Raw genomic sequence first — 18412 nt, 5'->3', positions numbered from 1 at the left:
AGCTGCTTTGGTCCACTGAGAATTCCTACAATGCATTGTACAATAAAAACCTGTTTTATTCAGGTCCTTGGGCCCCCTTGAAAAATCCTTGTTATGAAATGGAACCACCCTATGTTGAGCTGTTTGGAACCATTGTAAACTCCTGGTGCAGGGAAACCAACCTCATCATATTACAACATGCAGCTTAGGACCAGTCAAAAATCCTCGTTATAAAGATACAAGAGAACCACCCATAGTGAGCTGTTTAGGACCATGTAGAAATCTGCTTGCTGGGAAAATCTGTTGTATTGAGCTGCTTTGAGCCTCTGTAAAATCCTCACTGTAAAGGGAAAACTTGTTCTATGAACTGCTCCCAATGTTGAATAGTGGCTTTAAAGGGATGATACAGTATTGGTGGAGATGAGAATTGTGCTGAGATACCAAGAAAACACTTATGAAATTGTACAGAGCATACCATTTGAAGAGGAATTCAAAGTTTATTTGTTGAAAATTGGGTTTGGAATGACTGAAACATCCAAAAACATAGTAAAACAAAGCAATCGTAATAAAAGATGGGTCTCACACTTTACTAGAATCGCTCTGTTTTGAATATGCAGCCATTTCAAAACCAGTTGTCATCAAATAAACATTGAATTCGTCATGGAATTTCATGCTCTTTCATATTTCATAAGAGGTTTCTCATTATCTCACCAAAACATGTTAGAAACCTGAAATTAGGTCTCAACCAAAACTATACGATCCCTTAAAGGTGAACTTGTCCCTTAAACTTTCTCAGTAGAAAAAAGAAAGAGCAGGAAGCTGCAGAGCAGGAAGCGCGAGACCAGGAGAACCTCTTCAAGTCAGAGATCACACCGGATAACTGGAAGTCCATCCACACCCTGTACGAGGAGATGGGAGAGCTGGAGCTCAGCTCGGAAGACAGCGGCAACGAGGGAGATGGAGACGAGGACGATGACGAGGAGGAGGAGGAGGAGGATGAAATCATCTTCCTGGGCAAGACGACAGACCCCTCTAGCAGGAAGCGGACCGCGGTGCAGGCGAGGCTGACCCCGCCCAGTGCCGCCAGTCAGCAGCAAACAGGTACGATTGACGTCCTAAGCATTTCATTGTGCATTAACCCTAACCAGGGTGGGCTTTTTTGGCTGTTCTGTAGCCGGGGGAGGGTTATGACCCCCCCCCCCCCCCCCCCCCCCCCCCCCCGAGATCTCGGGCATATGTATTCTATTGTTTTGTGTATTTCTTATACTTCTTTGTTTTTCGACCTTTTTATTTTGTCTATTTTCCTCAAAACTATTTCAGAATCTACAGTGTATTTTAAGCTTAATTATGCTAAAATTAATTGATTTAAACCATTAATTGAAAATGACGTATCTTTTTGGATAAGATGAGAAACCTCTGTTTGCATACTTAGACTTTGTACACAAAATCACGTTTTGAGCCATTTTCGGTCCGACAAGCATGTATAAAAAGTCGTGCAGCGTCGTGAAGGTGTGCCCGATTTTCACAAAAGTTGTATCATAAGATGTGCGAGACTTGAAAGTAAAGAGTCAGCGAGCTGTGCGTTCAAAAAAATTGTCGTGAAAAATGTTGAGGGGGGTTAATTCCACCCCCGATCATTTTAGGGTGAAGGGATATGTGATGGTTTTGCTTGAGATGAGACTTCAGGGGGCCATTTCATGAAGCATTTTGGTCGGATATTTTTCTGACAAACTGTGTAACAAGCTACTGAAATCCTTGCATCTGATTGGCTGAGAGCAAATTTGTCGGACAACTTGTCGGACAAAATGCTTCATGAAATGCCCCCCAGGTTTCCAACTTGTTTTGTGAGATGTCTGATGATGATCAACCTGTAAAACCAGCATGCATACGTGTAATTCTAAGAGGATTTCAAACTTTATTCTATGAAAATTGGTTTTGAAATGTCTGAGATATCCAAAAACAGAGAGGTCCTAATAAAAGGTAAGTCCTACCTTCTATCAGACAAAACAGAACTTGTATTCCTACGATGAGTGTAAGGGGCCCATAGGCAAGTAGTGTATAAGCTATTCATGTACAGATATTTTGTTTGAAATATAAACTGGATATTACAGACATTTCCATGAGATGTTCTTTCGTGAATTGATACCAAGGTTGATTGAGAGCCTTGTCATGAAATTCATGAAAATATTATAACCACTTAAAATCCAGTGCATATGGGTCTATTATGATAGCAGTAAATATAGTGGGACTAAGAGAAGCAGACCATGGTATACTGTGTGTCATGATTGCTGATAGTATGAAGTTGCAGTTCTGAGCTGGCTCATTGTTGAACAAAATATTCCTCCATAAAGCACCAAAGATTATTTTTACTCACCTTTTTATAACCCAGGGTACAACCCTTAAATACTGCATATGCCATATATTTAGCGAGTCTAAATTTTTCGCGAATCGAGACTTCCCGCCGACGATTTCGCGAGTGGTTAAATTCGCAATTGTGGAGCACTGTACTGAATGGAGAAATGTATACGCGAGCGTCACATTCATATCGGGATCAGAGTCAATATTTTTGCGTGTCTTTAATTTTGTGAATGCTGTAGCTGCTGACTCGAAATTCCGGGAAAAAAATACCTTGCAAAATGTTTGGCGCATACAGTAAATAACTCATCAAGATCCGGCAGATTTTTAAGTGCTACTCCAGAGTACCAGTAAACTTCATCACATGCAGATTTTAAAATGTCCTGTTTTGTCTTCAGGTGTGCCGCCAAAGCCAGGGAATTCACAGAAGGTCACTGTGCCAATAATTATAAATCAACCGAGAGTGCTTGCCCCGGCGACACAAAGAGCGCAGGAGCCAAAGACGGTTCAAGCTACGCTGATAAACGTGGTGCGTCATCCATCCCAGCCGAACACAGTAACAACTGTGCTATCAGTCCCCATGGCCCCAGGAACTGCTGCAGCTACCCATCCAATAGCCCAGCAGCAAGGTGTTAGGATCATCACCCAGACAGTAAGACCGCAGTTACAGCAGCCTCAAGTGGGGCAACGGAATCCGCACTTGGTGCCCCTGCTTCGCTCTGGTGTGCCCGTGAACATGGGCGCGGCTTCGCAGCAGGCGTCGCAGCCCAGACAACCTCTCTTGGCGCCGAAGCCGCCCCCCAAAAAGGGAGCGCCGTCGGAAGTGGTGGAAATCATCGACGACGACGATGACATCGTGATGCTCGGCAGCACGCCCGCAACGTCTATGGCCAAGAAGAGCACCGCGAAGCCACAAGTGTCTTCCAAGTCCGCTGGAAACGAGAGAATTGTCCGCATCACCCCTCCAGAGATTCACCCATCTGCCATGGAGGGGGAGGACCTCTTTGCCGATGACGATGCAACGTAAGGGTTTGCCGTCACCTCTCCTATGTCTCTTTTTTTTTTTAAACTCATTTGACAAATTCACATAAACTGCACACTGCATGTTTGTTAGGACCATTGATACATTGTATTTTCTCCACCTCAGAAGGTGTCGTAGTTTTGGGATGGTCCATCTACTTGTCTATTTATACCCAAACGTGTCGTTTTTTATTTAAGATAAGACTTATTGGCAGATTCTCACGATTCATTGCCCTTGTATGCTTCATGAAGTGAACATGTGCCGATTAAAATCTGGGCTAAATTTCTAAAGGTTACAGGTCACTGACATATTCAAAATCTAGAAGAACTTTTTTACAACCCATTACACATGCACTTCAAGTCGGAATGTCCATTGCATGGTTTAAAAAAAGAAAAGAAAAAGGGATATCAATACCATGAGAATCATATCAGTGAAATAATTAGGTGGTCAAACCTCACTTGACTGTGGCTAGATGTATCATTTTTTACCCATAAACTCAAGCAAAGGCTTTCCCATTGTATCGCAGTCTGGGAGGAAGACTAGAAATGAAGACACAATTATCAATGTGATGTGACAAAAGTGAAAGATAGTTGTTGCAGTCAAAGATCTTCATACTAAATTAAGTTAAATGAGATTGAATCAAATTAAATTCTACTCTCAGTGTTCGTCAAGAACAAAAAATGAAATAAAGGTAGAACGAAAAGAGGAGGCCAGATGCTAACTTCGAAGCTAGAGCCCCATGTGACCAAAAACAACCAATCAAATGGACTAAACCTTGATGAGTTTATACAAAAAAAAAGGATGGTAATGTTACATGACTTTCAAGATAGACCTGCACAGAATTCTAACAGCAAGGTTACTTCTGCTCTTTGTAAGAAAGAAGAAAAGTCCAAGCAAACGTTTCAATCTATTCAAACATTCAAACATTAAAAATCTACCCATCCCTACCCAGTGGGCATCATTATGCATAATACCTCTTTTATATGTAGGTGTCTATTTGTTAATTTATTTTCATAATTTTTTTTTCATTTATTCATTCATTCATACATTCATTTTTTAATTTTGCTAAGTACCAATTTATTTATTTATTTATTTATCCATTCATTCATTCATTTATGTATTTATTCATTAATTTGTTTCTTTGCTTTTATTTATTTATTTATCTACTCATTCATGCATGTATTTATTGATTCATGATTTTAGGTAGTTTATTCATTAATGTGCCTAGTTAATTTGTTAGTAAGTAAGTTAGTTAATTTTTACTTGAAGAGCAACTATTTCAGCAGGATTCCCCCCCCCCCCCCCGTCACTTTGCTTCACTGTTACTCCTTGCCTCTGCAGCCTGCCAGAGCTTGTCACCGGAACCAAGCTTCTAGCCAAGGGGGAGGAGAACTTCTGGTTTCCTGGTACACTCATTGGACCCACGATTCATCACAAAGGAATGGTGAGGGAGATTTGTGACGTTGGAGTCGTCATTACCAAAATATCAACTGATTTGATCTCTTGCATCTAATTGACAAAGTGCTCTACATTGACATATTAAAATGAGCACCAAATTAATCAGTGTTTTTTAGTAGTAGTCATGACAAGAGAAATTATGGGTGTATATATACTCAGGCAGGATTCAAACCTACCACCTCCTTAGCATTGGATAGGCATCTTATTAAATGTGCGGTATGTAATATACATGTCTTTAATATATGAATTTATACAGTCGAAAATTCTTGTAACAAATATATGTACAACTTCATCATTGATCTCAGTCATGTAAGTACACACACACAGCCAAAGAATCTCAACCAGAGTAGACCGTCGATGTACACATTTGCTGACTCGTGGCTAATGAGTGCTATTTGTGGTTTTCAAATGTACCCCTGTGGGCAGCGAATGAAGACGGATTCAATCAAACCACTCGTGCTTCCTCACACTACGGGGTCTGTATTAAAGGGACTGTACAGTATTTGTTGAGGTGGGGATTCAAGTGAGATAATGAGAAATCTCTTATGGAATATGAAAGAGCGTGTAATTTTAAAAAGGATTCAACGTTTGTTTGATGAAAATTGGTTTTCAAATGGCTGAGATATCCAAAAAAGTGATAATAATAAAAGGCGACAGGCCACACCTTTTATTAGGATCTCTTTGCTTCACCTTGTTTTTGGATATCTCAGCCATTTCAAAACCGATTTCCATCAAATAAACTTTTGATACCTCTTAGAATTGCATGCTCTTTGGCATCTCATAGAGGGGTTTCTGAATATCTCGCAAAACGTTAAAAGCTAAATTCTCACCTCGACCAGAACTGTACAGTCCCTTTAACCTGTTCCTCTGGCAATTATCTGAGAGCCATCAATGGCGTAAAACGAGATTCTTTTTGCAGGCCCATGTTGAACGGACAGGTTGGTAATCAGCCTGTACGAAAGCAGTCAAGTGGTACATTATATCCCCTTTCCACAGTCAACTACATGTGCCAGTGAACAATGGGAATATCGATCAGGCACGAGGTATGAATAGAGCATGCACTGATGAGCTCAAAAACTATTTTGTTCTACACAAAGTAGGCACCTGAATGGGATCAGCGAAAACAAATTTCTACTGAGCTCAGCCGCGATTGCTATGTACGTCTTCGTACGAATTTTACATCAAAATAAGTACACGCTACATTGGAAAAACTGCAAAATGAGGTAACTGCAATACGCACCACAGTTTTCATACAGAAAGAAAACTGATATTGATAGAAGGAACACTAATCTTTTTATCAAAGCCATTTTACTTTGCCGAATAAAACAAATGAATATGATTTTAGGCCACGAATGCAGGCACTTGTCTACATTTTGGAAACCTGGTAAACCAGGTTCCCATAAGGAACAGACTAAGTTGTTTAACTCTCAGTTGACTCTTGCTTGCTCTGTGCGGAATGCAAATTAAAATTAGCTTATATCCCTATTTCTGGGTTCTTACAGAAAAAGTACAAGGTCATGTTTGTGCAGGGCCGCAAGCGGCTACTGTCCAGCAAGTTTCTTGCCTGCATCTCGCCTTCCAAGCCGGGAGACTTGGCTGTTGGAATCCGAGTGGTCGGTAAGGACGAGTCCTCCTACACGTACATGTACTCCTCTTTCTCCTCCTCCTCTTCCTCCTCCTAACTCTTGGCTCTGGTATTTCGTGAAAGTTTGATGGACATGTTTGCATACTCCATTATGCCTTGGTTGCTTTGCTTGTACGTTATTGCGTAATGATTTGAAAATCATGATTGCAGTTACGTGACCTTTTATGTGTGTGTGGTTTTTGGGTTTTTTTTTTTTTGCCAGCATTTTATGTTAGTTATCTGCATTCTAGAGTTCTTGTTTCACCTCCTTTGTCCAGTATCCATCTTTATTTTATTGTGTACAGAATTGCTGCAATGATGATTAAAAAACAAAACAAAGAAAAAACATAGATCATGTGATATGTATATTTTTTTAAGCAGATACTTTCATGATTTATTTTCATTTTTGTTGTTTTTGTCATTAGCAAATAATGTGGACAATTTCAGAAGGAGTCATGAAGTCATAAATTATGGAGTTAGGATTATAGTGGGTGCTGTGGTGGTGTCTGATGTAAAGAAGATTGTTTTAAAGATAATAAAAAGTTTTGGTACCTCAAAAGTGTCCTTGAATTTCCTTGTCTTAGTTTGTGTTTCAGGTTAAAGTACCTTTCATATAACTAACACTGTGAGACTTACTCGCCTCAAAGTGCTCTCATGTCTTAGTAATCATGCAATTAACTGTGATCAGCAGCCCCATACGCATAGCGACCAGCAGTCCCATACGCATAGCGTAATTGGGCTTCGCATTGTAGCATTCAGGATCATGACAGATTTAGTATCGCAGGGTAAATGTCAACTTAAAATCCCATAAATTCTTCAATTTGAAGACTTACCAATTAACTTGAAGTATTGAAAACAGGCTTCGGGCAACGTTTGGTTCTGCCTATAGTCCCTTTCTGTTCGAATTGATGACTGAATGTGACTCGGTCGACAGGACCTTAGGAGAGCTACATACAGTACACTGAATACTACAGCCAGTGCATGCGAACACATCACATGCACACACATTTCAAATCCATGAACGGATAAGATGTATGTGTGGCATGCGCTGGCCATGGTATCCAGTGTACACTGTATGTAGCTCTCCCAAGGTCCTCTCGACCGAGTCACATTCAGTCATCAATTCGAACAGAAAGGGACTATTGGCAGAACCAAACGTTGTTCGAAGCCTGTTTTCAATGCTTCAACTTAATTGGTAAGTCTTCAAATCGAAGAAATTTTTGGATTTTAAGTTGACATTTACCCGCGATACTAATTCTGTCATGATCCTGAATGCTACAATGCGAAGCCCCATTATGCTATGCGTATGGGGCTGCTGGTCGCAGTTAGCTATGCGTACAATGGGCTGCACGCTGCTGGTCGCAGTCAGTGGTTTCGTACAATATTTATCGACGCTGTACAGCGTCGGCTCTGGTACGAAACCATTATTGCATGATTACTAAGACATGAGAGCACTTTGGGGTGAGTAATTCTCACAGACAACGTACTTTAACCTGAAACACAAACCAAGACAAGGAAATTCAGGGAAGCTTTTGAGGTACCAAAACTTTTTATTATCTTTAAGGTGGGACGAGGGTAATGGTTAAAGAATCTGTACTCTCAAAACGTCAATGGACTGACAAAATCTTGACACTGTTATCGCTGCAGCTTCATACGTGGTTGAAGATGGATCCAAGACTAAGGGGATGTATGCAGGAATCATTGCTGAGGTCCCCATGAAGACAAACAGGGGAAGGTATGCCAGTCTCCTGAAGTCTAGCCTCCTGTTTCCTCTTTCTCTTTTCTCTTCATTCATACTTCTGTCATATTACAGCTGTATGTGTGTCTGTGTGTTTGTCTGTTTGTTTTATTTATGGGGTCAAAAAGGCAAGGGTCAATTGTCCAGTGAAAATGCTCAACTTTCCGTGAATACTTGCTTTTAAACAATTTATCTATCAATCCAAATGAAACCAAGTTCAAGGAATGTAAACGCTCAACGCATTTGTGACAAATGCATCATTTTAATTTTTTGCCCATTGTGTGAAACTGTCTTCTCGCATTGTCAGGTCAATGTACTCCAGACTTTTTGGAGGACCATGTGATGTGGCAGAGGCACACTAGTCCCGATAGCGACATTTCTAGTTTATATTTTGTTTCTTTTTGTGTCGACTATTTAAGAGCTGGTTACTTTTGGAGAAAATGCTTACCGTTCATGGTATCATTGTGTTGGAAGCTTAAAGGGATGGTACAGTATTGGTGGAGATGAGAATTGGGCTTTCTACATTTTGCGAGATACCAAGAAAACACTTATGATATAGTATAGAGCATACCATTTTAAGAGGAATTCAAAGTTTATTTTATGAAAATCGGGTTTGGAATGAATGAAACATCCAAAAACAAAGTAAAACAAAGCGATCGTAATAAAGTGTGGGTCCCACACTTTATTAGAATCGCTCTTTTTTTGGATATCTCAGCCATTTCAAAACCAATTTTCATGACATAAAAGTTGAATTCCTCATAGAATTACATGCTCTTTTATATTTCATAAGAGGTTTCTCATTATCTCAGCAAAAATTTTAGAAACCTGAAATTCGGTCTCAACCAAAACTGTACGATCCCTTTAATGTTTTCTCATTGTTAGGTTTTGGCAAAGTCTGGAAGAACCAAAAAGTCATACAATGTGTGTATGTAGGACAGTGCTGGGTTCTGTGGTGTCTGTGGTGTGAAGGAGAGTCACTAACTCTGATACGATTATGTCTTTAAAAGAATTTTTACTCTCCAAATAAGCCCCATGTCGTAATTATTCTCTGTTTTGGGTGTATAAAGCAATGCTACAGCACTGGAATGAAAATGTATTTATGGAGCTTTTAAGAAAATATTTCGTCTCAGATCTTTTGGTGAAAGCTAGGAGTGTACGACTTATGGGAGGAATGAAGGACTGACTAATAGATTGATTAACTGATGAATAGGAAGATGAGTTATTAGAGAAATAGATTGATGGATCAAGGATTGATAGATTGATATATAGGTTGATAAATATGTTTTTAGATGTGTTACAAAATTAATAGATTGTAAAGGTGCTTGATAGCTAGGTGGATACATAGATAATTACTGTATATGCTGTATATTTTGCGGGATATCTGTGTTCATGAATTTTGACAGTCGGGTGATGCTCGCTAATTCAACAACACACAAAAATACTAACTCTGATCCCGACGTGATGTGACATGCACTTGTAGAATTCTCAATCCATTGCCGCACTCCATTATTGTGAATTCAACCTCTCGCGAGCAGTCCTGATTCTTGAAATATCATACTCCCTATTAAAATTTATGGCATGTACAATAGATCGTTAGGAATCAAAACCATATTGTATGATTCTAATCCTGTCCTGTGATTTTTGATGCAGGTACCTTGTCTTCTTTGATGATGGCTATGCGCAGTACTTGTCGTGTGACCAAATACATATCGTTTATCATTCCAGTAAGTATCTGATTCTTCTCGGAGATCCCCACATTTTTTCTCGTTTTCATTCCACCACATGACCGCACAACTACCAGGTACTGTGCACTCCCATTATAACAAAGTCCTTGGGACTGGTGGTTTTCTACCACTGTAAGGAAATGTCATTATGGCCAGTTTGGTGTATAAATATATATAGATACCAATTTGGGGATCTGAATTAAGAGAGTTGTAACAAGAACTTTGTTACAACCGTGTTGGTTATAATGTACATATGATTGATGGGTAATGATGCCGATCGACTGTGATGCAAGTTTTGTTTATGTGAAAAGAATCAAACTAATGCAATTTCTTTGTAAGCTGATCACCTTGTTTAAGAAAACAGAAGTCACTAGCAAGTTTCATAGCATCAAGGGGAGGGGGATGTGATCGTAGCTGAGATGTTACGCCTTTCTGATTCTCCAGGAGCCATCCTTGAACTATTGGAATGTGTCTTCTGTCTTGTTTTAAAAAAAAACACACACACACAACAAAAACAACAACAACAAACAGAAATCATTGGCAAATTTCATATTACCATTAAAGGGAGGTGGAAAGGTTAATTTGATTAATTTCAGAAATGCTACCAAGTTTTCCTGATTCCGCGGGAGTTTCTCGTAAGTATTAGAATATATGAATAATCATTTTGTATCATGTATGAAGAGATTGGAATCTCTCCATATCCCAACAAAAGAGTATTAAAAAACCTCCCTATTTGGGAAATTTGGCCCATCAAAGTGCGTGTAACACGCAAGGACTTCCCTGATGGTGCCTGCCCGATTTTGATGTGGGAACATCCAAAGCCCTGTTCTAGAGTTGCAAGCATATATTATGCTGAATTCTTCCGGTGATGCGATATGCCTATCACCAGATGTGTGTGATACTTACTAGCTATTTTAATGGTTATGGTTAGGCCCTTCCTTGTTCCTAGCTCGAATGCCTTGTAACAAGTACCATAAAACATGACATATTTGTGGCATGAATTTTTCGCGAATTGGAGCCGACAGCTTATTTTGAGGCATGAAATTTTCGCGAAATGCCACCGGCATTCAGTGCATATAGTGTAGACAAGAATTTTCGCGTGCATTTTAATTTTGTGAATCTTGGCGCTCGCGAAATTCGCGAAATTAAAATGTACGCAAACATTCCTTGTTTTACAGTAATCAAATGAAGCTCTTACAGAGAAATATGCTGTGTTTATGTCCAAAGACAGAGTGCAGACACTACTTTGCTCTAATGTTGGGCAAGCTTGAGGAGAAGAAAAGGTTCTTGAGAACACTTTGCTCAATTTACTTTTATATTTACATCGCAATGACACTACTTGAGAAATTTGAATACACAATAAGATAACACGTACTTACATACTTGATGAGTCAAGGGACACAATTTGATGTTCATTTGTTTGTTTGTTTGTGTTTCAAACACATTTTCATATATTTATGTTTTTGTCCCAGGTGCGTGTGTGTGGGCCGACGTGGACCAGTTCTCAAGAGACTTCATCCGGGAGTATCTTGACCGGTATCCAGAGAGACCAATGGTCAACCTGAAGACCGGTCAGATCGTCACCACGGAGTGGAATGGAAAATGGTGAGTGGCCATTGTCAATGGGGAGGAGGAGTTGTAGGAAGGGGGGTCATTGCTGCATTAAAAAAACTAGAAAAGCATTCTGAGAACACAGACCTCTGCCAAGCAGCTATGTCCACCAATGATCTTGCCCTTCCATAGAGATCAGTGATTTCTACTCATACATGCATGCTGAATTTTGGCAGATTTCCCAATATAGCAACCTTCTGTTACTTCATCAACTTCCAGCTGTGTGGTGCGCATAGCCCTGGCAAAAACTAGAGCATGCACTTTAGTGCGCATACGAAAACCTCAAAACTACGCAGCTTGAAGTCCCAAGTTCATTGACCCTACCTGCCAAAAATATTGAAAATCCTTCATAAAATCCACAAAAATTCCCGAATCACTACCTAAACGTAATCATCTGTTTCTTGTGTCATTCTCAACCTTTCCTGCAAGTTTCATCCAAATCCGTTCACTACTTTTTGAGTTATTTGGCACACGGACAGACAAACAAACGGTAATGAAAACATAACCTCCTCCCTTGGTAGAGGAAAACTAATGACTGAAGAAGTCAATATTAGTAGAGAAAGATCAAGGCCATAGGTCAGGGTAATGTTTATATTAGTGGTGAAAGGTCAGGGTCATAGGTCACTGCAGGGGGGTGGGGGGGGGGGTGGAATAATATGCCACCCACAACCCCAGCTAGGAATGTCAAGGGGCTACCAGTGGTCTTATGTTGCATCCTGTATAAAGTCCAATGATATTGTTATTGGGTTAAAGAGATTGAAAATATTTCCTTTGTGCTGAAGTATATACCAGGCTTTGGTCAATCTGGTCAAGATTAGTGAACTTGAACAAATTTCCACTTGACTGACAGCAATCTATCTGCACCAGTTTTGACGTCTGAGATTAAAAGAGCTATGTACCATGGCAGTGGCGGATCCAGAGGGGGGCACTGAGCGCGCGCCCCCCTCTTTGTTTGTTGTTAAAACAAAAGAAATAAAAAACCCGGAAGTAGCACCAGAAATATTGTTTGCGCCCCCCTTTACGGAATTCCTGTATCCGCCCCTTCATGGGTCCAGTATATTTGTGTGCTTGCTGCTACAACGATTGCAGCTTTTAGTCCGTAACAACTCTTGATAGACTTTTCCTGTGATGTGGCATGAAAGTTCAAAGATTCTATGATGAGTGAAAGTGATTAGTTGTTAAGTTTTGTGTATGACTTTTGGTTGGATTAAGGGAATTTTGAAGATTTCATTGATGGATTGACATTATTTAATGGAATGTCCAGAAATTGTGAAAATCAAAGCATTATATTCATGGATTGAAATGATTTGCTTAAGGTGGAACGCCCGAGTCCTTGAAGTTCAAGGGAGCCTGGCGAACATGCTGTTTGAGGCCGCAGAATCTCGCACGGCAGAGACCGAGTGGATATACCGCGGGTCGACAAGGCTGAAACCGCTCCACGAATTACAGGTAGGCAAGCTTCCCCTCTGGTCCTCAGATTGCACCCTATATAGGCATGAGGAATAGGTCTCCAGTGCAGAAAAAATCTTCTTGAAGGAGACCAAATACAAAGACTATCACAGGAAAGAAGAGAAAATCTATTGAATAGGAGTTGGCAAGATTTGAATTCCAGTTTGAAGCACATCAATGTTGATTGATTAATGCATGATAGTATTTTCTTTGGTATCTCTACAGATTTATGTGTATTATTAGCTCACCTGAGCCAAAGGCTCAAGTGAGCTATTGCGATCGCCCTTCGTCCGGCGTCCGTCGTGCGTCGTGCGTCGTGCGTCGTGCGTCGTCCGTCGTCCGTCGTCCGTCGTGCGTCGTGCGTAAACTTTTTACATTTTCATCTTCTTCTTGAAAACCCCATGACCGATTTTCATCAAACTTGGCAGGTAGCATCCCTAGGGGGTTAGGAACTCAATTTGTTAAAATGGGCACCATGCCCCACCCAGGGGGCCCCCAGGGGGGCCCAAACCCCCCAAAATTAAGGAATCTGTAAAAATCTTCTTCTCTAGAACCAGAAGTGATAGAGCGAAGTTAATACTATGAGTTAGTACATTGATGACTGTAGTTTCAAGTTTGTTCATGGCAGAATCAGGGGTGCCCCCCTTGGGACCCAGGGGAGGGGGGTGGGGAAGGGTTCTAATGGGGCCTAAATTGTACATTTTCATCTTCTTCTTGAGAACTCCATGACTCATTTTCACCAAACTTGGCAGGTAGCATCCCTAGGGGGTTAGGAACTCCATTTATTAAAATGGGCACCATGACCCACCCAGGGGGCCCACAGGGGGCCCAAACCCCCCAAAATTAAGGAATCGGCAAAAACCTTCTTCTCTAGAACCAGAAGTGATAGAGCTAGGTTAATACTATGAGTTAGCACATTGATGACTGTAGTTTCAAGTTTGTTCATGGCAGAATCAGGGGTGCCCCCCTTGGGACCCGGGGGGGGGGGGGGGGGGGGGGGGGGGGGGGGGTGGGGGTGAGGAGGGGTCCTAATGGGGCCTAAATTGTACATTTTTATCTTCTTCTTGAGAACCCCATGACCCATTTTCACCAAACTTGGCAGGTAGCATTCCTAGGGGGTTAGGATCTCAATTTGTTAAAATGGGCACCATGCCCCGCCCAGGGGGCCCCCAGGGGGCCCAAACCCCCCAAATGAAGGAATCTTTAAAAATCTTCTCTAGAATCAGAAGTTATAGAGCTGAGATAATACTATGAGTGAGTACATTAATGACTGTAGTTTCAAGTTTGTTCATAGGAGATCCAGGGGTGCCCCTCTTGGGGGTAGGGGGAGGGGGGTGGTTGGAAGGGTCCAAATGGGGGCCTGAATTGTACATTTTCATCTTCTTCCTGAAAACCTCATGATGGATTTTTGTCAAACTTGGCAGGTAGCATCCCTAGGTGGTCAGGATCTCAATTTATCAAACTGGGCACCATGCCCCACCCAGAGGGCCCCAGGGGGCCCCAATTCCCCCAAATTAAGGAATCTTGAAAAAATTGGGCCCTTATTGTACATTTTCATCTTCCACTTGAGAATGCCTCGTCAAATTTTGGTAAAGCTGTGAATAATTTAGATTAGTGACTGCGTGAAAGGTGAACGTGCGATACTCAGGTGAGCGCTAGACCCGCGGGTCTCTTGTATAAAATGTCTTGTTGTATCTCGCTTTACAGTAAATGAAGGGCTATGCTGTAGAGATACAGGATTGGCATGTAAACGTGGACGCAGCCACCAACTTAATCAATATCATAGTTAACTCATTCCATACTAAATTCTGAAATGCCCATAGACTTTAATATGCAGGCCACCAATTTCCCATACAGATCGGGTTAAGATGTTCTCATTATTTTTTTCCCCACTCTCTTGATTCCTGCCTACTCAATAGAAGAGCCTAGCTCTGTCGGTTGGCTCGGGGCCGACGACGGAGCAGCTACGTCAGAACAAGCCTTACGTGGAGATCACCAAGGTCCATTCTGATCACATCTTGCCAGGTATGGTACTTTAAATATGACTTTGTGTTACTTCATCTCTTGTTCTTTTTCTCTCAATCTTTGCATATCTTTCTCTCACCTTCTGTTTGTCTTCATACATGTTTATCTAACAGTATGACTGCACCAATCTGTGTATCTAACTCCCATCATATCTTTATCTATCTATCCATAATATCTGTTTTTCTATGTACTGTAGAAGTGGATATCTTCGCACGACTAATTTTTTGCGCTTGGTTGAGTAAGAAGAGTTTTGTGTGTTTTTAATTCAGCGGAATCAAGACATCAATTACTGGAACATGGGACGCAAAAGTATTCGCATGCTTTTATTTTCACGCTACACGTGTAGCTTCTGGTTGCCCGAAATGCACAAAAATTTCAACATTGCGAAAATTTCACTTTTACAGTATCTATCTATCTATCTATCTATCTATCTATCTATCTATCTATCTATCCATAATGTCTGGCTTTCTGTCTATCTATATTTCTCTCTCTCTATCTATCTATCCATAATATCTATCTATCTATCTATCTATCTATCTATCTATCTATCTATCCATAATATTTTCAAATGTACATGGTTGTATCTATCTGTCTAGTATGTATGTATGTATGTATGTATGTATGAATAGATATATCTATCTATCTGTCTATCTATGTGTCTATCTATATATCTACCTATCTATCTACAAACTTGTATGTACAATGTATCTATCTATCTCTCTATTTATTTATGATCTCTCTATTTATTTATGATCTATCTATCTATCTGTCTATCTATCTATCTATCTATCTATCTATCTATCTATCTATCTATCTATGTCTAATATCTGTCTGTCTGTCTATCTATCTATCTGGTGGATTCTAGTGGATTTGTGTAGATTCATATGCACCTAACACCACCCTTAGGTCTTCCAAGCTGTGATTCTTTGGGGCTTTTTATTCCCCTCTTTTTGTTGAAGTATGTCTCTTGTAGTAGATTATAATTCTACTTGTTAATGTAAAGAGTGAAGTAGTCACAGGAAAAACATAGAGAGCTGCTGCCCAGTAATATTCATTTAGAACACTCACTGTGAAACCAAAAATTTTAACATGCATTTTGATTTCTCAAATTTCACGAGAGCCAAGATTCATGAAATTAGAATGCATGCGAACATTCTTGTCTAGCATGCACATGCATTGAATGCCAGTGCCACTTTGCGAAAAACTCATGCCGCCAAAAAAAAAAAAAGGTAATTGGCTCCAATTTGCTCAAATTTCTTTCTTTACAGTAGATGTTTGATTTTTTTTTTATTTTTTTTTTACCAAAAGTAAGTTCAGTATATATGCTGGAATAATCAGTAGCATTTGGAGTATTTGCAATTTTTCTATATTTTAGACAAAACCCAATGAAAAGACTGTATCTGCCTGAAAAGCAAAAACATAAAACTCCTAAGGAAAAAAAAAAAACACCCAAAACCATAACATGATATTAAAATTGATAGCTGACATAATGAAAAAAAATATTATATAAAGTAAAAAACACTACTCCGTTGTCAACCAATCTAGTGTCAAGATTTCTTCGATGAGGTAATACAGCGGTCAATAATTCCTAAATTTTGGTAGCTTGATGCATACATATGTAGTACAGGTTGTCCCCCAAAAAAATTACAACGGTAACCTCTGCAACGATATCTTTAAAAATAGTGAATTAATCCAAATACAATTTCAGGGTATGAAAATATAACTCATTGCCCACATCTTACAGAAAAGCCCATTCGATTTGCTTCAGTAGTCAAAGAGAAATGAGGAATTTTGTAGAGCATGTCAGGAATCTCTTCCCTCAAAGTTCTGTCTATTGTGTTCACACATTGATATGCAGTTCCAAGAGCATCCAAGTGCTAAACTTGGACGAATCAGACTCATGACATGCTTTACAACAATCCACATTTCTCTGTGACCGCTTAACCAAATTGAATGGTGTCTTCTGCAAAATAGAGCGAAGATGTTATATTTTAAGACCCTGAAGTAGCGTTTAGACAGCATTAATCATATTGGGTGTTAGCAGTGCAAAAATCTGATTGTAGTTTTTTTTGGGACATTATACTGTAGTCGTCACTTTGTTCCCTGACCCTCATCCCTCTCTGATCCAGAGCAACAGATACCCCAGCCCAGGCCGGCCATGCTGGGGCAGCTGAATGCGGGTTCCTCCAACTACCTCTACTCCAACCTCCTCAAGCAGTGTGCCAAGAAGTCCACGGCCGAACGCAGCCGCCGCGACGACCTCAGCGACGACAGCGATGGCGAGCTGAAGAAGAGGAAGAAAAAGAAGAAGAATCGACACAGAGAACGCCGAAAAGGTGGGTGGATTCATTTGAGGTGAATTTTAAATTTGGGTCGTGTCAGTCATTTGGCAAAATTTATTAAACTCCGTGTAAGACCACCACTAAATGTTTTGCTTATATGCATGTGTAGTATTTCATACCAGATACTGTATACGCCAAATATTTTGCGAGGTTTTTATTTTCACGAATTTCGCAAGTCAGGTGCTATTCGCGAAATTAAAGACACAAAAATTTTGACTCTGATCCCGATTTGAATGTGAGGTACGCGTGTACACTTCTCCGTTCAGTACAAGAGTCCGCGATCGCGAATTTAACCACTCGCGAAATCATGGGGAATTCCCGATTCGCAAAAATTTAGACTCGCGAAATATATGGCGTATACAGTAAACGTCAAAGGAGTAAATTCTGCAATCTTTGTAGATTAGATGGATGGGTAGAGCTCAGCCCAAGTACTGAGAGACGAAATGAACAGATCAGTTTATTCCAGCAATGCATTTCATACATATAATTTCCCAATGAAATCTCTAATAAAACTTTGCCCATATCTGAGAGGGTTCGTGTTTTCTCAAACGTTCAGACATGTGTACTACCAAGTACTTCAAAGTATGATTTAAAGGACAAGTTCACCTTCATAGACATGTGGGTTGAGTGAATGCAGCAATATTAGTAGAACACATCAGTGAGAGTTTGAGGAAAATCGAACAATCCGTTCAAAAGTTATGAATTTGTGAAGTTTCTGCTCAGTCACGGCTGGATGAAAAGACTGTTAAAGTAAGCTTGTGATGTCACATGAGTACAAGGATATAAAGAAAGAATAAAGAAAATTCAACATATTTCCATTTTTCTCGCATAACAAAAGAACACTCGACTTCTCTCTTTCAGAAGGCCGGGGGAATGATATTACCCTTAACATACGTCAGTAGCAAGTCGAAGAACTGTGCACTTTATTCGAAAAGTAAAGTTTTGTGAAATTCTCTTTTTATTTTCCATGTGACATCATACATTGTAGTAGTCTCCTCCTCCAGCAGTGATTGCACAGATACTTTAAAATTTCATAACTTTTAAACGGATTGTCCGATTTTCCTCAAACTTTCACTGATGTGTTCT

The 18412-nt window shown here is 40.1% G+C and overlaps 1 protein-coding gene across 1 annotated transcript in view; it reads left to right on the top strand.

Moving 5' to 3' along the window:
- The window catches only part of LOC139708099 (histone-lysine N-methyltransferase SETDB1-like), a 54186-nt gene that overhangs the window by 10435 nt on the left and 25339 nt on the right, over positions 1-18412 (top strand). The window contains exons 3-12 of the mRNA XM_071620078.1: positions 779-1080; positions 2733-3357; positions 4697-4799; positions 6316-6430; positions 8085-8172; positions 9826-9899; positions 11372-11504; positions 12827-12959; positions 14879-14984; positions 17114-17320. Of these exons, the coding sequence (XP_071476179.1) occupies positions 779-1080; positions 2733-3357; positions 4697-4799; positions 6316-6430; positions 8085-8172; positions 9826-9899; positions 11372-11504; positions 12827-12959; positions 14879-14984; positions 17114-17320 (1886 nt within the window). The remainder of the gene's footprint in view (positions 1-778; positions 1081-2732; positions 3358-4696; positions 4800-6315; positions 6431-8084; positions 8173-9825; positions 9900-11371; positions 11505-12826; positions 12960-14878; positions 14985-17113; positions 17321-18412) is intronic.

This window comes from Diadema antillarum, unplaced genomic scaffold (assembly GCF_040938485.1).
Source record: "Diadema antillarum isolate AM-2024a unplaced genomic scaffold, OU_Dant_1.0 seq00001300_RagTag, whole genome shotgun sequence".
In the NCBI taxonomy this organism is placed as follows: Eukaryota; Metazoa; Echinodermata; class Echinoidea; order Diadematoida; family Diadematidae; genus Diadema; species Diadema antillarum.
Note: the sequence above shows the minus strand (reverse complement) of the source record. Positions and strands in the feature narration are given on the sequence as shown.